The sequence below is a fragment of the Nannospalax galili genome, unplaced genomic scaffold (assembly GCF_000622305.1).
Source record: "Nannospalax galili isolate Female #2095 unplaced genomic scaffold, S.galili_v1.0 scaffold1138, whole genome shotgun sequence".
NCBI lineage: Eukaryota > Metazoa > Chordata > Mammalia > Rodentia > Spalacidae > Nannospalax > Nannospalax galili.
Window position 1 is genome coordinate 2,240,513 of NW_008342297.1, and position 27,896 is coordinate 2,268,408.

The 27,896-nt window shown below is 47.8% G+C and overlaps 2 protein-coding genes across 9 annotated transcripts in view; both read left to right on the forward strand.

The window, feature by feature from the left end:
• The first annotated feature begins 899 nt into the window (after window positions 1-899).
• Window positions 900-7,110, forward strand: Chrng (cholinergic receptor nicotinic gamma subunit). 2 transcript variants are annotated; one of them, XM_008838089.2, is made up of 12 exons: window positions 900-1,016; window positions 1,193-1,332; window positions 1,586-1,630; window positions 1,760-1,869; window positions 2,489-2,644; window positions 3,311-3,408; window positions 4,160-4,360; window positions 4,549-4,663; window positions 4,905-5,019; window positions 5,679-5,889; window positions 6,056-6,186; window positions 6,467-7,110. In XM_008838089.2, exons 1-12 carry the CDS (start codon window positions 956-958, stop codon window positions 6,638-6,640), a joined length of 1,557 nt encoding a protein of 518 aa, XP_008836311.1. In that variant the 5' UTR covers window positions 900-955; the 3' UTR covers window positions 6,641-7,110. The 2 variants fall into 2 exon arrangements, with proteins under 2 accessions (XP_008836311.1, XP_008836312.1); XM_008838090.3 differs by lacking the exon at window positions 2,489-2,644 and having other exon boundaries at window positions 935-1,016.
• Window positions 7,111-8,744: 1,634 nt separating this feature from the next.
• Window positions 8,745-27,896, forward strand: part of Eif4e2 (eukaryotic translation initiation factor 4E family member 2) — a 29,026-nt gene continuing 9,874 nt past the window's right edge. The window contains exons 1-9 of one of the 7 annotated variants that reach the window (XM_029565947.1): window positions 9,075-9,485; window positions 13,865-13,916; window positions 14,315-14,350; window positions 14,682-14,796; window positions 16,931-17,065; window positions 22,963-23,067; window positions 24,580-24,732; window positions 24,828-24,964; window positions 26,633-26,895. In XM_029565947.1, coding sequence (XP_029421807.1) covers window positions 9,374-9,485; window positions 13,865-13,916; window positions 14,315-14,350; window positions 14,682-14,796; window positions 16,931-17,065; window positions 22,963-23,067; window positions 24,580-24,732; window positions 24,828-24,964; window positions 26,633-26,705 — 918 coding nt within the window. In that variant the 5' untranslated portion in view covers window positions 9,075-9,373 and the 3' untranslated portion in view covers window positions 26,706-26,895. Of the gene's footprint in view, window positions 8,901-8,938; window positions 9,486-13,864; window positions 13,917-14,314; window positions 14,351-14,681; window positions 14,797-16,930; window positions 17,066-22,962; window positions 23,068-24,579; window positions 24,733-24,827; window positions 24,965-26,632; window positions 26,896-27,896 lie in introns of those variants that run through there. The other 6 variants (XM_029565946.1, XM_017799387.2, XM_029565945.1 and 3 more) reach the window with 6 other exon arrangements.

Below are 27,896 nucleotides of genomic sequence, written 5' to 3' on the forward strand. Positions count from 1 at the left end.
TGTCCTGGAACTCACTATGTAGACCAGGATGGCCTTGAACTCACAGAGATCCGCCTGCCTCCCGAGTGCTGGGATTAAAGGCATGCGCCACCACACCCGGCCATTGTCAGATGCTTTTATAAACTGCAGCCACACAGACAAGCCGCTGTGAAAGAACTGGCCTAGTCACAAGAGCCTCACATTTCAGGTTCTTCTCACCTCTCCTAACCTCAAAGCTTGCTAGGTCTGTGGTCCCATCTCAGGACATAGGAGGAGCTATGGGACCCTTATTGTGCATGCCAAAGTCTGGGGTGCACATACAGCTTTCTTTCCCATCCGTGGCCTCCGGGCCACATGCATCCCAAGATGGCTACATGCATCCCAGGATACACCTGATACACTTGTAAATGAAAACAGGATATCACAATGTCTAGTGCTTAAACACCCCTGCAGACGCTTCACTCCATTTTTCAGCCCAATGGAGTGAACCATGGAGGCATCAGGCTGTTGGGACAAAACTGGGGAACTAAGGCAAGTCACAGAGAACCTTATGTACGAATCACGACTGCCCAACAGACCTACACCTCAAGGCAGCGAAGAGGGTGCCAGATCAGCCACCACCAGCTCCTTAGCACCACCTCCTTTCCCACACCCATCTGTCCCTAGCCATTTGCTAAGTCTCCCAGCTAGGAAAACAGGCATAGGGCTGAGGCAACCAAGCTTGAGGGTGGGCTGTCTTTATTGGAATGATGTGGTCCCACTTCCCTGGCTGGCCCCGGTAATCTGAGCCCAGCATTGTGCACATCCTGGGACAGCTGACAATGCTGTGGTCAGACAGCTGCTGGGGCCAAGTAGAGCTGGCAGGGCTGGCTGGGTTAGGAGTGTGGGCTGACACACGACACCCCAGCCCATCTCTCTCTGCCCTAGACCTGGAAAGCTACTGTTCCACCCTATCACTGGGCAGAGCTGAGGCACCATGCATGGGGGCCAGGGGCTGTGGTTCCTCCTGCTGCTGCTGCTGCTGGTCGTCTGCCTGGGTATGACACAGGGGATTTGAGACCTGGGGGTAGAAGGAACGGTTCAGGGTTCCAAGGTTACAGGGGTTGGAGGGTCTGGAGACTCCCTGTGCTCTCCCTAACCCCGAAACCCTGAGTCTCTGTTTTGCCCCCGTGCCTCCCACTGCTCTGCAGTAAGGCTCTGCTGTCTGTTGTAGGGACCCAGGGCCGCAACCAGGAGGAGCGTCTGCTTGCTGACCTGATGCACAGCTATGACCCCCATCTTCGGCCAGCTGAGCGAGACTCAGATGTGGTCAACGTCAGCCTGAAGCTTACCCTCACCAACCTCATCTCCCTGGTGAGCTCAAGGAGTGGGAAATGATGGGGCACCAGGCTCCCAGACTTGCTGAGAAGATGGGACCTAGCTCCAGCAACCAGGACAGCAAAAGGTCCCACAGTAGGGGGGCCAGGGATCAGGAAATCCATGGTTGTGAGACATTGCTCAAGACTCAAAAGGCTGGGAACCTCCTGGTTCCATCAATTGCTGTTGAGTACATCAGGACCTAGGGGAGGGAAGCACAGGTGATTTATCCCTCCCTTCTGTACCTCAGAATGAGCGAGAAGAGGCCCTTACAACCAACGTCTGGATAGAAATGGTAAGAAGCCCCCTTCTGCCTGTCAGTGCTGCCCCTTCACAAATCTCTTGGGCTTTCTGGGCTGGGCTGCCATTCTCCACCCCTGTGTAGCCCAGGGCAGAGGCCCGGCAGCTGTCCCTTTCCCCACAGCAGTGGTGTGACTATCGCCTGCGCTGGGACCCGCAAGATTATGAAGGCCTGTGGGTGCTGAGGGTGCCGTCCACCATGGTGTGGCGACCGGATATCGTGCTGGAGAACAAGTGAGGAGGGGGGTTGGTCAGAGGACAAGCGATGCCAGAGCCTAAGCAAGGCAAGGAGACTTGGAGAAAGAAAAGCAGAGTGAGGTGCTGTAGGGTGCCAGGTGGGACCCCAGCCATGGACAGAAGCCCAGGGCTAGGAGACGTGACTGCACACTGGATCCCTGCAGTGCTAGGCTACCTGGGTGGGCCTCTCCCCTCACTATGACCTGGGGTCAATGGCAACTAGAGATGCTCTCAGGTGTCACAGGTCAGGCATGGAAAGTGGCTCACTCGGGATTAGGTAATTGCAAGAGCTTAACAGTGTTAGGTACCACTATTGCCTTGATTGTAGTTATTAATACAGAGAAAGAGAAGCAGAGATTACAGGGTCTGGGAAGGTTAGCTCAATGCTAGGGGCCTGGCTCTGTCTGTCCCAGATTTCTGTATTCATCTCAGGTCCAGAGCAGAGATGGCCAAGAGGTTTCTGGAGTCGAGTAGTAGTGATGCCAGGGGGGGACCTGTCAGGAGTGTGGCAGGCTCAGGGACTAGTGCCCCCAGATCACCATCCACACAAGGCAGAGGGCTGTCTGGGGTTGTGGGGTGTCAGCCCACAGCTCTTTGTGTTGATTTTTACACACAGTGTGGACGGTGTCTTCGAGGTGGCCCTCTATTGCAATGTGCTTGTGTCCCCCAACGGCTGTATTTACTGGCTGCCACCTGCCATCTTCCGCTCCTCCTGCTCCATCTCCGTCACCTACTTCCCCTTTGACTGGCAGAACTGCTCCCTCGTCTTCCAGTAAGGCCATTGATGGAGTGGGGGGAGCTTCAGAAAGCTGCTCTATGAAGGGCCTCGACAGACTAAGCACAGATGAGCACCTGTGTTATCTCAAGGCTGGGGCTCTGGCTCAATCTCTCCCAGGTCTCTACCTATTCAGATGGAGATACTTGAAGATGTCCCTCCTGAGAAGTTCTAGTCCTCTCACTCATCTTTCATTGCCTCAGTTTCTCTGCCTGTGTCCCAAGTGGGAATGCTAACATCTAAAGTATGTGGGACCTTTGGGTCTCAGTTCTGTCATCCATAAGTAGGGGGTACTCTGGGGGAAGTCTTCCTGTATCTCAGAATAGCATTCTTTTTGTAAGGAAAGTTGAAGTCAGTTTGTATTTTTACCCTATGGTGTTTGGCAGCAGAAGGGACAGATAGAGTGGCCCTGGAATCTTTGGCCAGGTGACAACATAGAACGGCTGCCTCCTGGTCCTTTGACTCACTCATTCTGGTCCCTAAAGAGTCCATGTTCCCTGGCCCTCTGCATGCTACCACCAGGGCTTGATAGAGAATTCAAAGTGTGGGGCTGCTCATGTCAAAGCCCAAAGCCCACAGTTGCCCTCAGCTGACTATGTCTGTGACCTTATGGGTAGGTCTCCCTCAATCCAATTTACCCTCTTTCCCACTCTGGGCCTGCAGGTCCCAGACTTATAGCACCAGTGAGATCAACCTGCAGCTGAGTCAGGAAGATGGGCAGGCCATTGAGTGGATCTTCATTGACCCTGAAGCTTTCACAGGTAACCCCACCCAGGTGCCACTGCTGGACCAATGCCATGCCCTTCCACACACCTCAAGATGAAAACTACAGTATATAGCATATTGTTTTCAAAAGTTCCCAAAAGAGAGCCAGGTGTGGTGGCACAGGCCTGTAATCCTAGCACTCAGGAGGGTTGAAAGTTCGAGGCTAGCCTGGGCTACACAGTGAGACTATTTTTTAAGAAGGGGGGCTGGGGAGATGACTCAGCAGCTAAAGAGCGCTTGCTGCACAAGCCTGAAGATTGGAGTTCAGACCCCTAGAACCCACATAAATGCCGGGCGGGATTGGCAGCCTGCCTGTAATCCCAGCACAAGGGTGGCAGAAAGGAACCTCCAGGGCAAGTTGGCTGGCCAGACTAGCCATATTGGCAAGCTCTATGTTCAAGGAAGACCCTACCTCAATACATAAGGTGGAAAGTGATTGCAGAAGATACCTGATGTTAGCCTCTGGCCTCCACATGTACGTACACACACACACACACACACACACACACACACACACACATCATATAAGCACACACAATTACAAGCCACATATACAAAAAAAAGATTCAATGAAATTCTGACTTTTCTTATGACAATTACTACAACTTTAGGAGAGAGATCAATATCCAATCTTCCATTCCATTTTTGGTCCTGTGTGCTGGTCCTTGTTACGGAACATGCTACCCCTGTAACTAGGTCCCTCAGAGTATTGGTTCACCCAGTTTACACAACCCATGCCCACAACAGAGAATGGAGAGTGGGCCATCCAGCACCGGCCAGCCAAGATGCTACTGGATCCTGCGGCACCAGCTGAGGAGGCGGGACACCAGAAGGTGGTGTTCTATCTGCTCATCCAGCGCAAGCCCCTCTTCTATGTCATCAACATCATCGCTCCTTGTGTGCTCATCTCCTCCGTCGCCATCCTCATCTACTTCCTTCCTGCCAAGGGTATTTTGGTCCATGGGAGGGCAGCAGCACATAAGTCCATGGGGAGGCCGGTGCAGGCCCTACCCAAGGCACAGGGAGGCACTACAGCTCCAGGACGGGAGCAGTGAGCACCCTGTGAAGTGAAGGGGTTCCTCGAGGTGGGCAGGAGGGACGGAAACCTGTTCTGAGGGCATCTTCATCATGGGCAGCGGGAGGCCAGAAGTGCACAGTGGCCATCAACGTGCTCCTGGCCCAGACTGTCTTCCTTTTCCTCGTGGCCAAGAAGGTGCCTGAGACTTCCCAGGCAGTGCCACTCATCAGCAAGTAAGGCCAGTCCTCACATCTGCCACTTACCAACCCCCATCCTGCATCCCAGGACCTAGCTAACCAAGTGCTCTACTGCTGATCTATATCCCCAGCCCCCCTCCTTCCCTTCCTGAGGCCTCTTTCATGACTCTCCACCAGGGGGTGGACGTGAGGGAAGAAACGGTCACTAAGGGAGGGTGGCATCTAGGTCTGAGGCGCCCACAGGACACCCAGCCTCCTGCTCACCCAACCCTAACAGGTACCTGACCTTCCTCATGGTGGTGACCATCCTCATTGTTGTGAACTCTGTGGTCGTGCTCAACGTGTCCTTGCGATCCCCCCACACACACTCCATGGCCCGAGGGGTCCGAAAGGCAAGGCACTTCCCTGCCCACTGGGGAATCCTCCTGTCCTGCCCAGTCACATGACTCCTCCACATCCACCCCTATTTCTTGTCTGTCAAATTCAGCTACAAACTTATACTATAGGTAAGGTGTATAATGAAGTGGACTAATGATACTCTCGGTGTTCACTACATACCAGGGACATTAATATTACATGTACCAACTTATTTAATCTTCATAAACCCAGTAAATGGGTATTGGTATCATTTCCATTTAACAGATGGGGAAACTAAGGCACAGACTGGTTAAGCAGTCTTGCCAAAATTACAGATAGAAAGCAAAGAAGGGAGGAGTCTGACCCTGCTGTCTGGTTCTACAGCCTGTGTGATGTGCAGCCCACCTGCAGTAGACAGCTGGACCTCATGTTGCAAATGTGGGTCCCCAGATCCACCCAGGTAGCCTAGGTTAGAATATCAGGGAGTGGAGGTACAAGTTTGTGCCCTGGTGATTCTGAAGTCCACAAAGTCCCACAGGCTTGGGGCTCTGTGTCCAGAACAAAGCAGTCAGGGAAGCTGCACCAGGGCCCAGTCGCTACCTCTAAGGCACTGCCTTCATACCCACCTCCTACTTCTGTTCCCAAGTTCAGCCTGACTGCTCAAGCAGTCTATCAGAACACCCCCTCCTTGCAGGTATTCTTGAGGCTCCTACCCCAGCTGCTGCGGATGCATGTGCGCCCACTGGCCCCTGCGCAGGATGCTAGGCCCCAGCTCCAGAACGGTTCCCCTTCAGGGTGGCCCATTACAACCAGGGATGAAGGGGGCCCCTGTCTGCCTCGAAGTGAACTCCTCTTCAGACAGCGACAGGGCAATGGGCTTGTGCGAGCAGCACTGGAGAAGCTAGGTGAGGCCCGAGGGTGCCCCTGGAGCCATTCCTGCCCAATGAATGCAGATGGGGCTAGACACAGCACGTAAGTGCTGGGCAAGTGTTCAAGTTGGGGTGAGGGGCTGAGTCTCTAGGGAGAAAGCTACCTTCCTGCTCTCATCTATTTACCTTATTTCTCTGTCAGAGAAAGGCCCAGAAATGGAGCAGAGCCAGTTCTGTGGCAGCCTGAAGCACGCCGCCCCAGCCATCCAGGCCTGCGTGGACGCCTGCAACCTCATGGCTCGGTCTCAGCACCAGCAGAACCACTTTGACAGTGTAAGCCGGGGCTGGGTGGGGTGACTACCTGGTTTAAGGTGAAGACCGGATGAGTAGGGTGGGGGATAGGGGAAAAAATCAGAGCTGGGAACAGGGAGGAGGGACCTCTGGGACAGGGACTATGGAAGACAGATTGGGGTCCAGATGGAGGTGAGAAGGCTGATGGAATGGAGACAGGAGGCCAGCTGGAAGCCTGTGGATGAAAAAGGCAGCCAGGCTAGCTGTTGCTCCCGGAAACTCCCACCCCCGACCCCCACCCCCATTGTGCTGCTGTCCTCAGGGGAACGAGGAGTGGTTCCTGGTAGGCCGTGTGCTGGACCGGGTCTGCTTCCTGGTCATGCTCACACTCTTCATCTGCGGCACTGCTGGCATCTTCCTCATGGCGCATTACAACCGGGTGCCTGACCTGCCATTCCCCGGGGACCCTCACCCCTACCTGCCCTTGCCAGACTGAGCCAACAATCGCCCCCCGGGAACGTCAGCTCTGTGGGTCGTGTTGTCCTTGCATTCTACTTCTGGGATGCTGAGTATGCTCCTCGGGAAGAAAGGAAACAGCCCTGAGAAGAGCTGGAAGAATAAAGAGAGAACTGAAGTTCTGGAGTGGTTTGGGATGGGTGTGGTTACACATGATATTGGGGCTGATGTCCATGAGGTGCTGTCTGGCTTCTCCAGGAACCACTCTTCCACTTAACACACCCTTCACTTCAGCAAAGCACTACTACCAAGTCACCTGGAAGCCCTGAGGACTCTGTTTTTCATGATGTCCCTAGCTGGGTAAGGTCCTACACCTTGAGGCCTGAGGACCTTTTATGAATCTTCTCTGGAAGAGCTGGCAAGAGTATGGGGAGCTCTGTTTAAAGAAGAACACCAGGGGCTGGAGAGATGGCTCTGTGGTTAAGAGCCCTGGATGCTCTTGCAGAGGACCCAGGTTCAGTCCCCACATCCACATGGCAACTAACAACTTCAGTAACTCCAGTTCCACAGGATCTGATGCCCTCTTCTGGCCTCTGGAGGTACTGCACACACATGGCACATACATGCTGGCAAACATTTGTATACATAAAATAAAAATTTTTTAAATTTAAAAAGAAGAGCACCAGGGATAAGGATGTGGAGTAGAGTGAGTGTGAAATCTTGGGTTTTCTAAGGAAAAAGAGAAAAAAAAAATCAACCCATGTCAGCTGGCATGTCCCTCCCTTGCCTTCTGGGTATCATAGCACCAAACACTCACTAGTAGCAGTGCCTTTTGATTCATTTGATGTGATTATACTTTTTTTTTGCCATCTATCACAAAATATTTCTGAGTTTATCATGTTTCAAGTGAGCAAGCTGAGGTTCAGAGTGAGAGGAACTCCCCACACCACTCCTTTGGAGTCCAGAATTCCTGTCTCTGACTTAATTTCAGACACTCTAAGATAAGATCCAACTTTCCGGCTCCTCAGAAGACAGGGCATTTTCAGGGCTAGGAACAAAGCCACTGGATTCTGCCTGACAGGGGAGCTCAATCGGCCACCCTTGAACTATGTATCAGGAAACAGGAGGATGCTCAGCTGAGGTCTCAGGGAATGGGGACAAAGCCTTGCTCTGAGTGACTTGGGGGTAACCATGGGCCAGTCTCGGGAATTTGTTTTTCCCCATCTGTAAATATAGACACATGCATCAATTTCCACCCGTCTTCATCATGAATGTGCCACATAAACGCCTAACAGTGGGACATGATGGGTGGAGGGGACAGGGAAGATATGCACAGGGTTGGTGGCTTTGGGGCTCCCGAACCAACCAGCAAGTTCGTTTTATTTACTCCTCTGTGTGATGTATTGGCGACGGTCATGGCAATAGAGCGTGGGGGCAAGGACTTTGATTGAGGAGGCAATTTGATGAGTAAGACCATCTCAGGCTTCCATAAATGCCTTAACATTTGTCACCCTGGCGCAACTTTTTTTTAAAAGGTAGGGTCTCATGTAACCCAGGCTAGCCTCAAATTCCCTATGCCGCTCAAGCTGATCTTGAATTGTATTAATATTAAATGTGTATGAGGGTTTTGTGCGCACGCATGCAGGTACATCGTGTACGTGCAACGCCCACAAAGGCCAGAAGAGGGTTTTAGGTCCCCTAGAGCTGGAGTAACACTTGTCAGCCACAACGTGGGTGCTGGGAAGGGAACCTGGGTTCTCAAGAGCAGCCAGTGCTCTTGACCATCTCTCCAGCTTGGACTCGTGGTCTTCTGCCTCTACCTCCCAAGTATGGGATAGCATAGCACCACGACAATGGGTTGGGCATGTTTTCGCAACCTCTCCAAAACCCGCAGAGGGACGAGGATTGACGCTCTGAGACGAACCCGTGCTGCCCAGCAGTGAGGGTCGCGTGTCCCACGCTGACCCCGTCTCTGGGGTCCTCAGAGCGACTTGGGAAGTGTAGGCAGAAGCCTGGCCGTGCTGGAAGCGGAGTTGGGACTTGACCAGGCGCCAGGACGCCGACTGGCGGCCTTCTCCCGGCTGCACCCCACCGGCAACCCCGGAGCCCGCCGCTCCCCGCCAGCTCCGTGTGCGCACCGGCCCACCGGCCAGCCACCAGGCCTCCGCGCCAACGTTCCGCCGCTCCCCTCGCCAACCGGAAGTGGCCGGGCCCTTGGCGGAGGGACCGGGCAGAGCGGAAGTCCCTCCGTGAGGCAGTGGCGACAGCGGCTGCAAAAGGATGAACAACAAGTTCGACGCGTGAGTGGCGGGTGGCCGCCCCCGGGGCCCCTTCCCCTCCCCAACCGTCTCCCGGAGCTTCCCCGGCCGGGGCTGACGCGCACAGCAGACCCGTCCCGCCTCGCCCCCCTGCCGCCGCGGCCCGAGTTTCCCAGGGCCCCGCGAGCAGGACCGGGCGGCCATGAGGGGCCGGGGTCGCGGGGACCCCAGGGCCGTCTGACCGAGGCGCGGGCCAGGGGAGGGGAGGGGAGGCCGCGCCGCCCGGAAGGAGCTTTTCGGACGCCCCGCCCCGGTGGGTGCGGGCCGCGGGCGGCGTGGAGGGGCGGGACCTCGGCGACCCGGGTGCTTCCGTGGCGGCTGTCCGTACCCCGCTGTCCTCCTGCCGGCTCCGGGTTCCTGGAAGGTCACCGCTGTCCTCTGAACCCCGTTTTTCTCTTCTGCAAGCGGGGACGGTAGCAGTCCGTGTGGGAGAGGTGTGCAGCTGCGATGAGGTAATGGGGCAGCCGCGCTTTTCATCTTCCGGCTTCCTCCCTCCTCCCCCTCCTGTTCCTGGCTCACCGTGGACGTCCACCCTCAGCCCTAGTTCTAGCATCGAACCGTTGCGAGGTACAGAGAAGAAGCATAAAAGTGTTTGGCGGTTATTTCCCTCTTGAGGATTCTGTTTTTGCGCTTAAAAAAATTATTTTCAAAAACTTAAGTGTTTTTACAAGGATTGCATCTTTTGGGAGATTATAGTCTTCCTTCCTTTCTCTCCTTGCTAGTGATCTAATCTGACTTCTCATCCAAAGACCTACATTTCTAGTCCTGAACCCTCCAGCTTTTTGACAGTACAAAAGTTCCCCAGTCTGTGAACTGTTGTGCCCTAACTTTAGTGGTTAGTGCCCGCTGGAAGGATTAGATCATACACAACAATGCTTAGAGGTCGTTATGGGAAACGCTGATAATGATGCACACATGCAAAGTGGAATTACTATTTGCTAGGTCGAGACCTGGTGCTGTTGATGGAAGGCTGGGGGTTTTCAACACAGCACCTTCTGGTGTGCAAACCTAGGAAGTTCTCACTGCCGTATTCCAGCAGTTAGGGCAGCTCCTTAGGCAGTTTTTCCTGGTGGCTGAGGGATCTCTGCTTGCTGAACGCAGCCCTGATGACCTCTTGCTCTGTCCAACTTCGCCTCCATAAGCCCTGCAATACCTTGCTGCGGATCTGCACCTTTCCTTGCGTGAACAGATTATCCTAAGAAGTTCCTTTATGGGTCATCTGTTGCAGAGTAGGAATGGTAATAGTGGCCTTCCCAGGCAGCTCTCTAGGTATTTCTCTTTTTAATTTGTTTAGGTTAGCAGGCAAAGGAATGGGTTTCATCCCGGGCACCTTCGTACTTCAGTGTTTGCCTCCCACTGCCCTCTCTGTGGTCCCTCCCTCCCTCCCTCCATTAGGTTCCCTTCCAGTTAGTGCTCCCTTCTTTCCTTTTGTGTGTTCTGTTGCCCTCTATTTCCCACTCTTTTCTTCATAACTCTATCAGAGAGATCTTGTTATCTCTTTTACAGGTAAGGAAAATGAGATTGTCCCACACTAACTGCTGCAGGATAGCAGAAAGGGCCAGCTCGGGTTGCTCTTTAACTGCGCTTCCTTCAGGTGTCTAGTTCTTCATGTTTCTCCTCTGCACTTTGCAGTTGTTTGTTCCTGGAACTAGGGAATTTTGACCAAAATTATCCTGGGTAATTTTAATTACTTGTTAGCTGTTGTACAGAGCCAGGGCCTTTTTAACACCTGCCTTCCAACTTTGCAGAAAAAAAAATAATAATAAAACTTTCTTTCATTTGAAATTAGCAATTGAAGGTCACACCCCTGCTCCTAGTTTTGTTTTTGTCATTTTTGGTTTTCCTGTGAAAATCCTGCAATATGTAGACTATTGTTACATATTTAGAGTCTACATTCCTTGCTATATCTCCCTGTTTCTTAGAATCATTCTCAAAGTGCAGTGTCTAGTGGCGCAATAGTCTGTATGCTCTGATGGACTCAGATTAAAGAGCCATTCTAACTTCCTCTACTATGTGGGCTCTGCTTCTGTGAATGCAGCCAAAGGTGGTGCTTGGTATAACGGAAAAGACAGTAGACCCACTAAGTTTCTAGGTCCTGGCCAACATGTAAAACTCTAAGATGCTTTCCAGAAACTGCAGCCCCAACAACTTGATTTTCAGATCTTGGGTTTTTGGATGCCATATTTGATGTGGTCATGTTTTTATGTCTGTTGCTTTCTATTCTCTGTCATTAGCTTTTGGCTTGTTCTTAACTGTTACCTAAACCACCTTAATTTGACACTTACCACTTTGATTTTAGAGATCCGTTAATTAACAGGTGATTGTTTTATGCTTGTATCTGATGCTACAGATACAATGGAGAATTAGATCAAGTTCCTACCTGCACAGATTTGGTCTAGTTGAGAAATACCGGGACAGAAGCTTGGGGAGCTAACCAAGGTGTCACTCAATCTGGACAGCCTCTCACATGAATTGGCCAGCCAGAGTGTATGTAGCACTACTGTTTCAGTCTAGGCTGTACCTCAAATCCAGCTCCAAATTGGAAAGAACAGCCTCTGAAAAGTAGATTGTAAAAGATTTGCCTCAGGTGTAGGCTCAGAGAACAGGGTAGTTGGTTCACTCCTCCCTGAAGAAATAAGAGCACTGGAGCTGGTTATGTAACTCAGTAGTAGAGCATTTGCCTTCTGTGAATGAGGCCCTGGCTTCTATTACCGCTACCACCAAAACAAGAACAGAAGCCGGAACACAAAGACAACGAAGTCCATTCGGGTTCCTATTTATTAGCTTAGAAAAGAGTCCAAAATGGCCCAGGCATGATAATACAGTTTTTTTTTTCTCTGAAATAGTTATTTTTGTTTCTGTTTCCTGGTAGTAACTATAGGAAAACTACTAGAAAGGAAAGGAACTTAACATTTTTCCTGGGGCTGCCAAAATGGGAGCTCCTAGGGTAACTGCCCATCTTCAGGATCTAATGGAGGAACTTCAGAGGCTACAATAGGGACTAGGAACTAAAAAGAAAAAGAGCAAAACAGTTTGCATCTCTAGAGTATGCCCTGCAGAAGAGAGTTAGTTGTCTTGGGTCTAAGCAATAGAAAAATCTATGCAGTGTTTTTAACCAGAAGACATGCTTGCCTGATTCATTGGCCTTGTCAGTATAAAAGGACAAGTAGAGGTGTTTGAATGGGTAGGAGCAGAGGAGGGTAGTCTGACTTAATCTGTGGTACTGTGGTGGGAGAGATTAGGAAATGTTTCCAAGAGAAAGTGAGTCCTGAAGAACAGTAATCCTGGGGTGGAGGCTTGCCCACATACACTTAGGTGGATTCAGCTGCATTAGGAGGAGTTTGTTAGGACCAGGCAAGAGATGCCATTGGGACATCGGAGCAGAGCAGGGGCCTTTGCATCAAGATGAGGCTGTGTCTGTCTACCTTATTTTCTTAGGTAGGTCCTTGGAACAGCCACTCGATGCTTGGAAAGTGTTGGTAATTTTTAATCTGTAGGACTTGTATCCAACCAACACAGGCTCTAAACAGTGCAAGTTTAATCAAGGGGAAGAAAATATCATACTCATAGATGAAGCCTCCAGTGAGTCCAGGGAGGCTGACACAGGCCAGAGGGATGGCAGCATTAGCATTGCCACCACACCTGCCTTCTCATCATTTCCGTTCTCCATTCTCTTTCTCGGACTGGCTTTGTCTACTTTTCTCTTAGTCCTGATTTCCCTTGTGGGATAGCAGCTCTAGCTTCTGAATCTTTGGTATTTCCTTTCTGGGAAAAAAATCATTGTGGAAGGAGATCTGTATTTTGGGGCAGGGTCCTGAGGTTTCCACAGGTTATTAGGCAGGCTGGATTGCCCTTTGCTCATGTACCTTACCTCTTGACCAGAGCAAGGATGCAGAGGTCCATGTCATAGGGCATGATTGCCTGAGTAGACCTCCTATGGTGGGGCTGCCACATGGGCACAGCGGGCACCCCAACACATGAGTAGCTCATCCATCCAATTTATGGGGTGCATTTTGTATGTTGAGCACTGAGGATTTGGGGGTGGGGCTCTAAATGCAAAATGCCCTCTGACATGTCTTTATCTGTATAGGTTAATACCTGAGTTATAATTGCAGCATTTCTGGTACCTGTCTTGTCTTGAGAATTGCCTAATTCCATTTATCGATTCATACTGTCATGGAGCCTAAAAGATGATTCTGGAGAAAACCCATGGGTTAATGACAAATGCCATCCTATTTTCTGTCTTTTGAGACAGGATCTTCCTGTAGCCCCAGCTGGCCTGGAACTCACTATGTAGACCAGGGTGGCCTCAAACTCACAGAGATCCACCTGCCTATGCCTCTGCCTCCACTTCCCCAAGTGCTGGGATTTAAAGGGGTGTGCCACCATGCCCGGCCTCTTTTTTTTTTTTTCTTTAAAGTGTGTATAGGTGTGTGAGTGCCACGTACAAGTGCAAGTATGGCGATCAGAAGACCACTTTTGGGAGTCACTTCTTACACTGTGAGTTCCAGGGATTGAATCAGGTCATTAGGTTTGGCAGCAAGTGTCCTTACCCACTGAGCCATCTTACCAACCCAAGTAAATGGCACTCACATCTTCAGGCACTCACCTGTGTGTTTTTGTCAGCATGGTGGATTTTAGGTGTACCTAAAGGCCTTTAGGTGGTTTTACACTTGACTCTGCTTATGATCCAGGCACATAGTCATTCCTTCTTTTATTTTTCCTTTTCATTTAACATTTATTCAGCATCATCTTGTTCTGGGTGCCAGTGACACTGAGATGGTGTAAAACAGTGTTCTGAAGAAACCCTCCATCTAGTAGAAGAAACAGAGGGAGGCCAGATGTTTGCCAGTGGGAAGAGTTGCTGGGGGAGGGGAAGAGGGGAGGATCCAGTGGGAGGACTTGGATTCGAAAGGGTCTTTGCTTCTTGTTGTGCTTCATTCCAGAGGGTCAGCATCAAGGGAGTGAACAGTTAGGAGCCTTAAGGATGCAAGTTAAGTAATCACATTTACATTTAGAAAGATTTAGAGGACAGATGGAGAGCAGAGATTTGTGTCAGGAGCCCTTTTTGATAGTGATGGAGATTGATAGTGAGTGGGGTGATTGGAGCAGAGGGCTAACCTAAGGCATGGAGTGAGGAAGGCTAGGAGTGGTGAGAGACCATGGCAACATATATAGAGAGGCAAGTTTTTAACTTCCAAATGCCAAAGAAATTATTCATCCAGAAACTTCTCATTACTGACTTGTGTTTGACAATGAAAACTATCCCTTTAACCACCTAGTTGTACAGCTTGTTGGGAAACTGAAAGACAGTGTTTCTGGAGTTCACAGATTAGCTGATGGGCATTTCATTTTTATTTAATCCTCCTAATTTGATTTCCTTGGCCTCCTTTCAGATACTTCTCCAAGGCCTGTGATTTGAGTGCCTTAGGGTTAGTTACATGGTAGTTTTTTTCTTTTTTCTTTTTTTATTTTATGTGTATGTGTGTATTGCCTGCCTGTAGATAAGTGTACCCGTGTTGAGCAATGCCCGAGGAGGTCTGAAGAGACTGTTGGATCCCCTGGGACTGGAGTTACAGACAGTTGTTATCTGCCATGTGGGTGCTGGGATTCGAACCTGGGTCTTCTGCAAGGACAACTAGTGTTCTTAACCACTGAGCCATCTCTCCAGCCCCATTATATGGTAGTTTTATGACCTGATGGTTTGTTAGGTGCCAAGAATAGTTTAGTCATGTGATGACATTCTTGTGCTTTCCCACTTAGCTTGAAAGATGACGACAGTGGAGACCATGATCAGAATGAAGAAAACAGCACACAGAAAGATGGTGAGAAGGAAAAAACGGAACGTGACAAGAGTCAGAGCAGCAGCAAGCGTAAGGTATGCTTTGAGTTGTGCAGATGCAGTTACCTTTGGACTTGAGATTCTTATGGAATCTGTTCATCCAGAAGATAGCAGATTAATTTGATGATAGTCTTTTGGAATATCTGAATTCTCAGGAAAAAAAAGAAGATTGGAGGGCTGGAGAGACCTCTGGCCTCCACATGCATTTGCATACACCTGTGCACACACATGAACATATGCAGACACACAAAAAGATTGTAGGGATGGGGATATAGTTCACAGCACTTGACTAACATGCATGAGGCCTTGGGTTCAAGCCCTAGGACTGAAAAGAAAAAAAAAAGACTTGGAGGAACGGAGGGAGGACAAGAGGACATGTGGGCGGGTGGGGATGACCAATACGTGACAGATGCACGTATGGAAATGTCCCTGCAGAACCACTCATGCATCTGTAATTATGAGTTTTAAAGATTGTGGAGTCACTAGAGTTCACTTTGGACTAGAGCTCCTTGTTGTGAGACCCTGGGGCACTGCCTTGCTTGCAGCAGCTCCTGTGTGAGATGGGGAGATGCTTGAGAAGGTGCTCGGTGGTTCAGTCCTGTTCATCCCTATTTCAGACTCCTTAGTGAGTAGTAATCCACAATCAACATGGCTTGGCATAGAGAAAATTTAGGGAATGAAAGCAAGGTGAATCAAGTTTTTCCTCGAGATACCATAGCACTCAGGTTATTGCACGGTAATGAATACCTTTCAAGTGTGAGCATATTCTGATAGGTAGTAGGCAGACACAAAGGTGGTGAGCCTGTGGGTCAAGGAACTTACATTCAGTGAGCACTTACTCTGGGTCAGGCAGAACCTAAGCTCTTTGTAGCTTCTGGTTCATTTGATCCTCTTGGCAGCCTTCTGAGGTGGTTATAAGGCACAAGCAAGTGAAGCAACCTCCCACTTCTGTGATTAAGTGTTGAGGAGGCAGTGCTTGGACCAGGTGTATGTTGGGATGAATCCCTGTAATGTGAGGGAAAAGGTTAAAAAGCCATAGGAACACAAACTGTTCCAAGAGCTTAGAATCATTTGACTAGTAACGAAATTACTGTGTGAGCAGACTTCACCAAAATGAAAATAATTGAGATACCCCAACCCTCACCCCAGTTGCAGAGCTGATAAACAATGACACTGACACTGTATTTTCTTTCTTTTTTGAGACACAATCTCACTATGTAGAGGGCATGGTGGCGCACGCCTTTAACCCCAGCACCGGGGAGGCAGAGGCAGGCGGATCTCTGTGTGTTCAAGGTCAGCCTGGTCTACATAGTGAGTTCCAGGACAGTTGGGGCTACAGAGAGACCCTGTCTCAAAAAGACGAAAAAGAAAAGAAACTCACTATGTAGCCCTGGCGGCCTGGAACTTGCTATGTGGACATGCTAGCCTTGAACTCACAAGAGATCCACCTGTCTCTCTGCCCCTTGAGTACCATCATGCCTGGCAGGAATGACACTGTGAAATGTTTCTTGGGGAGTCAGAGAGATGGCTCAACAGGTAAAAATACTTATGCAACCCTGATAACTCAGATTTAATCCCCATATTCCTATTGTTTTGAAGGAAAGAACCAATCTGTTGTTTTCTGACCTCCATACACGCACCATGTGCCCACGCTTACTCTCACACATGTACATACAAGATAATGGTGATAATAACTTCTTTTTTAAAAATGCTTTATTTTTTATTTTTATTTTATGTGTGAGTATATTGCCTGCATGTATGTGAGTTGCATCCATGTTGTACAATGCCGCAGAGGTCAGAAGAGGGCTTTGGATTTACCCGGAACTGGAGTTAAGGACTGTAGCCACCATGTGGATGCTGGGAATCGAACCTGGGTCCTCTACAAGAGCAGCCAGTGCTCTTAACCACTGAGCCATCTCTCCAGCCCTGATAATAACTTCTTAAATTAAAAAAATAAGAGGCTGAAGAAATGGCTTAGCACTTGCTGCTCTTACAGAGGACTGGAGTTTGGTTCTCAGCATCCATGTTGGGTGGCTCACAACCATCTGGACTCTATGGGCACATGCACACATACACAAATAAAAAAAAAAATCTTTAAAAAATAAAATGTTTCTTGAACTCACTGCATGTGACAAATGGCCAGGACTAACCTACCTTCTGTGCTTTTCAGGCTGTTGTCCCTGGACCAGCAGAACATCCCCTGCAGTACAACTATACGTTTTGGTACTCTAGAAGGACCCCAGGCCGTCCCACCAGCTCACAGAGCTATGAGCAGAACATCAAGCAGATTGGCACTTTCGCCTCTGTGAGTTGTTTGATGGAGTGTGTATTGATAGGACACACCCACCTCTATTTCTGTTACTGTGTCAGCTTAGCCTGTTGGACAATCTGCTTTCCTTTTTTGGCTCACCTGAGTCTCCAAGGTCAGGTTTGTTCTCATTAGACATCCATAGGTAACATGCGGGTAATATAAGTGAGAACGGTAGCTTTGATCAGGGGGGCTTAATACACAAGGAAAAGATTTTTTGGTTTGTGGAGTTTTATTTATTCAGTATATGCAGAGCATCATGAGAGATACAGAAATTTTATTCTATTTGTATCTGTCCTATGAAATTGGACTCTAATAACTGTCTTGATGAATCCGTCAGTACGGAGTGCGTAGGCTTTGTCTCACCCCAACCCGCCCTCTGCCTTCCTGGCCCTTGACTACATTTGTGAACTTGGAGAACCTGATTGCAACTAAAACAAGTCTTACCTTGCTCAACAAAGATTTTCATGCCCCTCCTATGTGCTGTGTGTTCATTCTCTCTGGGGAGAATCAAATGAAGGATTTAAAATATGTTGTAATCTTTTTATTGAATTTTTGCAATATATTTCTTTTTTTAATTTAATTTATTTATTTATTTATTTTATTTTATTTGTTTATTTTTTTGTGGTCTTTTTGAGACAGGGTCTCCTGTAGCCCTAGCTGTCCTGGAACTCACTAGGTAGACCAGGCTGGCCTTGAACTCACAGAAATCTGCCTGCCTCTGCCTCCCAGTGCTGGGATTAGAGGCGTGCACCACCACGCCTGGACAAATTAATTTTTTTTTAATGTGTATGAATGTTTTACCTACTTACACATAAGTGCTCCTGTGCATGCAGCGTCAACAGAGGCCAGAAGAGGGCGTCGGATCCTCTGGCACTGGATTGGCAGGCATTTGTTAGCAGCCATGTAGGTACTGGAAACCACATGATGCTCCTCTGCAAGGCCAGCGAGTGCTCTTAACCACTCAGACATCTCTTCAGCCCCTTGTTCTTTGAGGCTAGGTCTTGTTTTGTAGCCCTGGCTAGCCATAGGCTTGAGCCAGGACATCCAGCTTATCCCTTCTTTTCTAACTGGAAACCCATCACAAAAGTTTTGATGCCTGAGCCAGGTGCCTTTAATCCCAGCACTGAGAAGGCAGAGGCAGGCGGTTTTCTGTGAGTTGGAGGCCTCCCTGGTCTACATAGGGAGTTCCAGGCCAGCTGTGGCTACAGGGAGACCCTGTCTCAAGAAGACCAAAAAAAAAAAAAAAAAAAAAGAGTTCTGACATCTGCTCTGTTGGCATGCTAGGCTAATTCCGGGTAACTAGCAGCCATTGGCTTAGGAACAGCAGGTTGAATACTGAGGACAAGAAAAGAAAGGGAGGGCATTTTCTGGGGTTCAGCTGCTACTTTGGAATAATTGTGATTGTGTCTAGCATTTTTTGTTTTTTCCTGTACAAAAATATGAGTTTACCCAAAAGGCACAGGTTTTGTGTTTGTTTTCTGTCCTTGGTGGCATTAGATTGAAAGCATCTGCCTCTTAGTGCTCCCTGAATATGTGAGCTTTTCTAAAGTCAGCTATCATAATTCAGGGCATTAAGAAATTATTTGTGCCAGGTGTGGTGGTACATGCCTTTAATCCCAACACTTGGGAGGCAGTGGCAAGTGAATCTCTGAGTTCAAGGCCAGCCTGGTCTACATAGTGAGTTCCAGGACAGCTGGGGCTATAGGGAGACCCTGTCTCAAAAAGACCAAAAAAAAAAAAAGAAAAAAATGATTTGCCTGTGAAACTAAATTCCTCACAAAGAAGTAATGATATTGTGAAATCTTTCTCAAGTCCAAAACAATGTTTATAGTCTTTCTTTTTCTTTTTAAGATTTACTTTGTGTAGGGGTTGGGGAGAATATCCATGCTATGCCATGCCTGTGGACAGCTTGCAGGAGTCAGTTCTATCCTTTCACCATTTGGGTTCTAAGGATTCAGCTCAGGTTATTGGGCTGGGCAGCAAATGTCCTTACCCGCTGAGCCATCTGGTTGACCCAAAATTTATTTTTATTTATGTATATGTGTATGTTTTCTACATGTATGTAGGCCAGAAGAAGACGTCAGATCCCTTGGAACTGGAGTCACAGTGGTTTTTGGGAACCGAGCTTGGGTTTCTGTAAGAACAGCAAGTTGTCTTAACTCCTGAGCTATCTCTCCAGCCCCTTTCCAGTGTTTCTTAATCCTAATATTTAACAGCATTTACAAGCCCTTGAAATCAGGGTCATCAAGAAGGTAGTAATTTGAAATAGGAAGATTTTAAGGTCTATGCTAGTGCCAGGCATGTGGCTTACACCTCTCATTCCTTGGGAAACTTAGGCAGGAGAATCACAAGTTCTAGACTAACCCAAGATAGAGCAAGACCCTGTATCAAAAAAAAAAAATCCATGTTGGTACTTGAGTACGCTGGAGCAAGTCCTGCAACCATTGTCTCGGCCGTGTAGCAAGAGTGTGACAGTAGCTTCCTGAGGTCCTTCCCTCACCGCATACTCTATTTTTGGCTTGAATTGGAACTTTTGTAAAGAGATCTTCAAATTTAGTGGTATTTCTCAAGCTGTTTATTTCTTCTCTCTGTGTTGTGGGTACAAAATTCTGCATTTTAGCGGGGCGTGATGGCGCACACCTGTGGTCCCAGCACTTAGGAGGCAGAGGCATGTGGATCTCTGTGAGTTCAAGGCCAGCCTGGTCTCCATAGTGAGTTCCAGGTCAGCTGGGGCTACAAGGAGACCTTGTCTCAAAAAGACCCCCCCCCCAAAAAAAAAATTCTGCATTTTTGCCTGTTGAGATCAGAGAGACTGGACTGTGAAGTGATTTTTGACGGAGGAATTGATATACTTTGTTCCCACCACACCCCTCCATTCCTAGTTTACAGTGAGCCTTAGTTCTGGTAGGTATACTCTGGTTTTTTTTTTTTTTAACTGTCAGAGTGACTAAAGGTTTAGAATACTGCTAAGTATACACGTATGACCATTTAATATTCCAAATGACTATATTTACAGGTAAACCTTGCAGTTGTAGAGTTGAGACACTATGTTGAAATTCCACAGATAGCATTAGTTTCTGACTTTATTTTTTGATTTATTATTTTTTTTATGTGTGAGTGTTATGCCTGCATGTGCATAAGTGCATCCATATAATGCAGTGCCCATGGAGGACAGAAGAGGGCGTCGGCTTCCCTGGAACTGGAGTTATGGATGGTTAGCTGCCATGTGGGTGCTGGGATTTGAAACCCAGTCCTCTGCAAGAGCAGCCAGTGCTCTTAACCACTGAGCCATCTCTCCAGCCCCTAGTTCTGACTTTTATATATGTAGGACATTTCACATGTTCTGCTCTGGAGGGCAGCTGGAAAGAATAGCATTTCATGTGATGTGAGGTCAGTTTAGATTAGAAGTATGACCTGAATCTACTGATACCTGTTTCCTACCATAATCGTGGTGTCTTGTTAACTCTGCCTCCTAAGTGTGGCACTGACAAATACCAGTGATTTTTTTTTTTTCCTCCTATTATTCCATGTTTCTTCTTTCTTAAAGTGTACCTCTTCACTAGCTAGTACTTAGTGGGTATCCTTGGAGAATCACAAGGGAATAGTGTCTCCTTTGAAGACACTAGTGAGAACAAGGACCAGAGTGATGAGTATGAATGAGTTCGAGGATTTTTGTTACTGTTTTAAATCTATGTGTCTGCGTCTACGTGTGTGTCTGTGTGTACACACATGTCTAGGAAGGCCAGAAGAGAGAGTTGATCCCCTAAGAGTTACAGTTGCTGTGAGCTGCCCGATGCGGGTATTAGGAACCAAATTCCTGCCCTTTGGAAGAGCAGCAAGTGCTTTTAACATTGAGCCAGCTGCATCTCCAGCCCCTGCTTTTTGTTTGCTTGCTTGCTTCGTTGCTTGCTTGCTTGCTTGTTTGGCTTTGAGGCAAGGTCATTCACTAAATAGTTCAGTCTGGTGATCCCTATCCCCCAGCCTCCTGAGTGCTGGGATTACAATTGGGTGCACACATTTGAAAAAAATATATAAGTCTAGTTTTCTACCAAAGTTGAAGATAGATCAAGGAGAAACATGATTTTTCCAGCTCAGAGGGGGGATGGAAACCCTAGCTCTGAGAAACCATATCTCATCTTATCTGCACTGTTCTAGCCTCAGCAACAACACCCTGGTATAAAATAGTGGTTAATTAACTAAGTAACTAAACGGCTAAAATGTATTTCATTTCAGCTAATGCTATATTTGCCATGAAAAATAACCTTTTGCTAAAAATTGATGGGAGGGGCTGGAGAGATGGTTTAGTAGTTAAGAACACTGACTGCTCTTACAGAGGACCTGGGTTCAGTTCCCAGCATCCACATGGCAGCTAAAAATCATCTGTAACTCCAGTTCCAGGGGATCCAGTGCCCTCACTAACCTCCGTGGGCATTCATTGCATGACACAGGTGCACCGACCTACGTTCAGGCAATACACTTATCCACATAAAAAATAAAAATATTAAAATATTTTTTAATTGATGGAGGAAAATAAATAAATTAAATTAAATTGATGGAGGAGCTGGGTGTGGTGGTGCACACCTTTAATCCAGCACCTGGGAGGCAGAGGCAGGCAGATCTCTGTGAGTTCAAGGCCAGCCTTGTCTACATAGTCAGTTCCAGGCCAGCTGGAGCTACAGGGAGACCCTCTCTCAAAAAGACCAAAAGAAAAATTGATGGGAGTGTTGGGGACTGGAGAGATGGCTCAGCGGTTAAGAGCACTGGCTACTCTTGCAGAGGTCCTGAGTTCAATTCTCAGCATCCACATGGTATCTAACAAACATATTTAACTCCAGTTCCAGGGGAATTCAGTGCCCTCTTCTGACCTCCATGAGCATTGCATGACACAGGCACACTTGCACGCAGGCAGTACACTCATCCACATAAAAAATAAAAATAACAAATACTTTTAAAAATTGATGGGACAAGGGCTGGGATATAGCTTAATTGGTAGAATGTCTAGCATGCATGAAACCCTGGATTTGATCCCCAACTCTACATAAACTGGGTATGGTGGCACTTGCCTGTAATGCCAGCCCTCAAGAGGTAGAGGCTGGAGGAGCAGGACTTCAAAGTCATCCTTGACTACATAACAAGTTCAAGGCCAGCATAGTATATATGAGACCCTGTCTCAAAAAAAATTTTTTTTTAGATTGGGGCTAGATGTGGTGGCTACCTATAACTTTAGCACTTGAGAGGTAGTGTTCAAGGCCAGACCAAGGTACATGGTTAGTTCCAGGCCAGCCTGGGCTGTAGGGTGAAGACTTTCTCAAATAACCAAAAGAAAAGATTGATTTGGTTCTACAAGTAAATGCATTCAAGCTGAGACTTTGTGATGTTTACCATATCTCAAGACTAAAGAGTTTCAGTTGTGCAAAAGCTAGTGCTCTTACTTCTCAGGATGATTATCCAGCAGGTTCAGTGGGAAGGTATGTTTCATTATGGTGCTTTGCAGCGTAAAAACCTCTGGCCAAGCCAGCATTCTGACCCAGAGTTTATTCTTGTGTTGAAACTGTTACTTTTTTCTTCTTTTATTGAGCAATATTGACCAGGGATAGTGGTACATGCTTAGAATCCTAGCCCTCGGGAGGTGGAGGCAGGAGGGAGATCAGGAGTTCAAGGCCAACCTCAGCTACATAGTAAATTTGAAGCCAGCTTGGGCTACATGAGACCTTGTTCTCAAACCAAATAAAAAACCTGTATGATTGCTTTTCTCTAATATTTCTCGTATGCTCTCCTTTCTACACTTCCCCAAATAAAGATGTGTCTTATAATAGGGCTAGCTGTCTCCGTGCTTATACTCTTCAGGGAGAGAAGATGTATTCCTTGTACTCTGGGTCTTCTTCCTGCAGGTGGAGCAGTTCTGGAGGTTTTATAGCCACATGGTACGTCCTGGGGACCTGACTGGACACAGTGACTTCCATCTCTTCAAGGAAGGAATTAAGCCTATGTGGGAGGTGAGGATTGAGGTCTCTGACTGCTTTTTTGGAACAAGTTTTTTTTTCTTTTTTGTTTTGAATTTTAAGGTTAGCACTATTTTTGTAAGTCTTCTCTTGGTTACCACACTGTTTGATACAGCCTGGGAGCCTGCTACTTTAGGGAAAGGCGTTGATGCTGTTGCATGGATTACTGCTGTAGGGGGCCTTAAAGATGGTTCTCTCATGCAAGTGATATTACAGTAGTAAAGGCTTTTTAAAATGCCCTTGTGGGGGCTGGAGAAATGACTCAGTGATTAAGATTATTGTTTGCTCTTCCAGAGGACCCAGGCTCAATTGCCAGCATCCATATGATACCTTATAACTGTTATAATTCCAATTCCAGAGGATTTGACACCCTCCTCTGGCCTCCTCCGGCATTGCACAACATGGATGCACTTAAATATACACAGGCAAAACACTCACACACATAAAATCTTTTTTAAAAAAATTAAAAATGCCCTTGTTTCCATAGAACTCATGTCTGTGTGCGTGCTTATATGGAATACCTTTACACAGTAGACAGATAGTTAAAGTGGTAACAGAAAGCTTGGAGTAAAAGAGGCTCAGATAGAGGTAAGCTCTGTGGTCTTTTTGCAAAGCTATTACTTGGTCGTAACACATCTTCTATTTTAGTGTCAGAGCATTTTTCTAGGGAAAAAAATGCTCTTGGAGATACCTACATCTTCCCTTCCCTTCAGTTAGCCCTCCCTATTCACATCTCCCTGGCTCCGTGTGCAGGCATGTTTCTCCCAGTGCCCACAGTTCCCTGTTTCCTCAAGAGCAGCCTAAATGCTTCCTCTGAGCCTCTGTAGCTTGTGCACTCTCTTACCATCGTGTGCATACTAGATACAGTAGCACTCACCAGGCTGCATGGTTTTGCTTAAAGTTTTTTTTTTTCTTTCTTCTGTACTATATTGATTCTGAGCTGAAATCTGGGCTTCTGTCCATGTACTTGGTGACGCTCAGTAAATTTTTAGCAAATGGTGATAAATGGTCTGTCTGTATTTTGAATCTGGAAATAGTTGTGATAAAAGTGGGTGCTTTTTCAAAAAAAAAATTTCATTTATTTTTATTTTATGTGTATGAGTGTGTTGCATCTATGTAGGTATACCCATGTTGTGCAGTGCCCACAGGTCAGAAGAGGGAGTCAGATCCCTTGGAACTGGAGTTATAGACAATCAAACCCAGGTCCTCTGCAAGAGCAGCCAGTGGTCTTAACCACTGAGCCATCTCTCCAGCCCCTCAAAGTGGGTCCTTTTTAAAAGATGTATTTAAACATTTTTTTTAGTGACTTACACCTAGGATGCCTGCCTTGTTTATCTATTTTGTTCCCTATTTCTTTTCTTTGTAATCTTACCCACCCCCCTTTTTTCTAAAAAGTTGAATTGAAAAGTAAGCAGAGTTCTCTGGTCTTCAAAGGTACTCCTTTGATGTTCAAAGATGAAGCTGTGAGCCAATATTTCACCTTTCTTTCTGTCTGTCTTTCTATAGGATGATGCAAATAAAAATGGTGGCAAGTGGATCATTCGATTGCGAAAGGGCTTAGCTTCCCGTTGCTGGGAGAATCTCATCCTGGCCATGCTGGGGGAGCAGTTCATGGTGGGGGAGGAGATCTGCGGAGCTGTGGTCTCTGTGCGTTTTCAGGTAAGCCCTCCCAGGCTAGTCTGCTTTCTTGGGTTGCCCTTGCTCTCCTTGCCACCTCTAGTTTGCTTTGATGATACATTCTGTTCCTCCTTTAGGAGGACATTATTTCTATATGGAATAAGACTGCCAGCGACCAAGCAACCACAGCCCGAATCCGGGATACTCTTCGGCGCGTGCTTAACCTACCTCCCAACACCATTATGGAATACAAAACTCACACCGACAGCATCAAGTACGTGTCGGGGGGCTTGGGGGGGGCGGGGACAGGTCCCTGAACTTAGCAGAAGTAGCTCCATAGTTGGGCCCAGAGGCATGTGGTCATACATGACACTGGCTTGTGGAGAAGGGACATACCAGCCCCCTCCAGGGCTTTGGCCACTTGCTGATGTTGTTGGTGAGGCTCCCTGAGGACATGTGCCGTGAGGTGCTGTAAGCAGAGAGCCCTGTCCTGCCTGGGCTGGCTTTGTTTCTGCAGGCTGTGTTGTCTTTCCTATGCTAACCACTATTTTAAAATGAAAGACAAAGCGCTTTTAAACATGGCTGTTTTTAAGACAATTTCACTGAAAAATAAAGTCCTCTTCCCTGCCCACCCCTTACCCCACTTTTGCATGTCTGTTTAACCTGTTAGCTTTAGTCTGTTTCCTTTGTCTTGGGAGATTGACTTCTTATCAGGAATGACTCCCTTTCTATGTGTAGAGCTGAAGTCTAGAGGAAGTAGGGCAGTTTGAGAGAGGAGAAAGGAAGGAAGGGTAGAGTCATGGGGGAGAGCTTTGCAGCCTACTCAGAACTCAGGGCAGTGAGGTCTGTCCACAGTGAGAATCACTGGTGAGGGCTTGCTCCTTCAGGGACAAGTGACATGACCAGAGATAAGTCCATGTCATTATGAATAGGTTGGGAGTGGCTGCCAGATTGTCTCAAAGGTAGAAGGAAGGCCAGCCAACGAGGAGTCAAGACTCTATGTTTATCCTCTCCTGTAGCCCCGAGTCAGTGTGTGCCTTTGGTGAGTGTGCAACTCAGCTGCAGTTTCCCCAGCTATAAAATAGGGAGTATAGTATACTATATCATAAGGCTATGGTGAGACTGGCTTAATCTTTGTAACTGACAGTCCTCAGAGCAAGAAAGCTCTTATAAGACCAAGTATTATTGCCGTCATCATCATCATTAGTAACAGTGTTATCATCATGGCATTCTTATTTGAGACAAGTAGCCAGTGGTTGTGTTCATCAGCAGGCAGGCTGTGTGGGAATCTCTTTCCCATGCATTTGCATATGATGTTGTGGGTGGAGTTTGCTTATGCCAGCTAGGTGCCAGTTTCTAACTGGGAGCACTGCCATGGGAATTGGTCCACCATCAGATGGCTGGCTATGACTCACTGTAGCCCCAGCCCTCCTTTGCCACCTGTGGCCCTGGTTGCTTGCCTCAGCAATCCTATATCAACACTGTTTTTCTTGGAGCTGATCTGTCTTATTCTCTGCTGCAGGATAGAAGTCGTGTCTGCCCTCCTACTAGGTTTAGTCTAAGCTCAAGAGATCCACATCTTTTTCTAGGATTCTTGTTTTCAGGGTTCCCATTGTCCTACCCCACCCCCAAAGCCACTTGGGCAGGAAAGGGAAAGAGGTAGTTTTCATCAACACTCTCTACTGTTCTCCTTTTCTAATACTTGGAGGCAGTTCATCCTGACTTGTAAAATCACATGAATAAGTCCTTCCAGGACCTAGGAAAGCCTGTGGACTAATGCCTGCTAGGAAGACTGGCCTGCTGAGTCCTGCTTTCCCCAGAGGCCTGCCTCTGGGACTCCAGCCCTATAGCTGTAACACCCTCCTTAAGACCCAGATGCCACTTTCCCTTGCTCCCCACTCTCTTTCCTCTTCCAATGAGCCACCTTTTGCACTTCCACTAGAATGCCAGGCAGGCTGGGCCCCCAAAGGCTCCTTTTTCAAAACCTCTGGAAGCCGCGATTGAATGTGCCATGACCCTCTTCCTCTCTGGATGGCACCATCATTGAAGCTGGCGTCATCGGAGTCTCTTGTTCTGTTGGCGTGCCACCTGGAAGACCCTTCTGTCCTGGACAAGAGGAATGAAGAGCATGTTATGCTTTGAGAACAGGCTGACACGCAGCAGCTACAACAACAGCTGAGATCACAAATAAATGGTGCTGAACTAGCTTGTCTCATGCTCTTGCTCTTTATGGTGCATCAGGATGTGACCTTTGGATTGACTGTCACCATTATCAGGGGATGGCACACAGACTTCTCCATGCAGGGCCATCCAGGGAATGTGGCTTCATATCCATGAGCCCGTTGTTTAGTCATATGGTACTTTGTTCCAGGACTGTTGAGGTCTAACATAATGAGTTGACACCCAGCTCTAAAAGTAAGATCCCACTACCTCTTCACATGCGCTAGTTCCATTTAGTCATGCAGATGCCCAGCTGAGAGTGGTATCTGGTTTCAGATCCAACTTGAATGTCTCTTAAGACTAGAAAGGGGGATCCCTGGCTTTTCTTTGCTAGCTTCCATTTGCCTTTACTTCATAGAAATCTCTTGCTTGGAACTAAAGCCCTGCTTCTGTCTGTCTGTGGCCATACTACATACTTTCTTGCTTTGTGCTAATGGGATTTTCTCTGGTGCCAAAGCTGCTTGCCACCCTCCTCCCTTTGCGTGCAGAACAGATCCTCTTCCTCTTTGGGAGCCTTGCTTTGTGAGAGCCCTCCTTTCCTCCCAGCCCAGGATTACTGTGCCAGGGTCTAGGGTGGGAGAAGCCTTCATCCTGTGGGAGTTCACCTTTGAGGCAGTCTGAACGTGCACATACCAGCTTCGTAGGCTCTGTGGCTTTGGCTCCTGTGTGTGCTTGCAGCTTGGCCTTCAGGCCCTTAACCTGCATGGTGAGTGTCAGCAACCCTCACAATACTAGATTTTCTTAGGAGCTCCCTCCAAACTGAAAAACAATCATTTTTGTAAATTCTGGGTCCAAGTGCCAGAACTGCAAAGTTGAGTTTTCCAGAGTGGCTGTCTTTACTCTAGCAGCAGTACCCTGTGACTGATTCAACCCTAGTCACCATGTGACCCAGGAACCCACAGAACACACAGTGAGACCTCAGGTTCCACGGTCTGGGAGTGTTTATGTAATTGCTTTTTTTTATCACATTCCCAAAATTGGCTGAA

Excerpts from the sequence above, each read along its gene's own strand:
- Chrng (XM_008838089.2), top strand. The coding sequence starts at position 956 with ATGCATGGGGGCCAGGGGCTGTGGTTCCTCCTGCTGCTGCTGCTGCTG. Across the intron at positions 1,333-1,585 it reads TCACCAACCTCATCTCCCTG|AATGAGCGAGAAGAGGCCCT; the intron begins GTGAGCTCAAGG and ends TCTGTACCTCAG. Across the intron at positions 4,664-4,904 it reads GCAGTGCCACTCATCAGCAA|GTACCTGACCTTCCTCATGG; the intron begins GTAAGGCCAGTC and ends CAACCCTAACAG.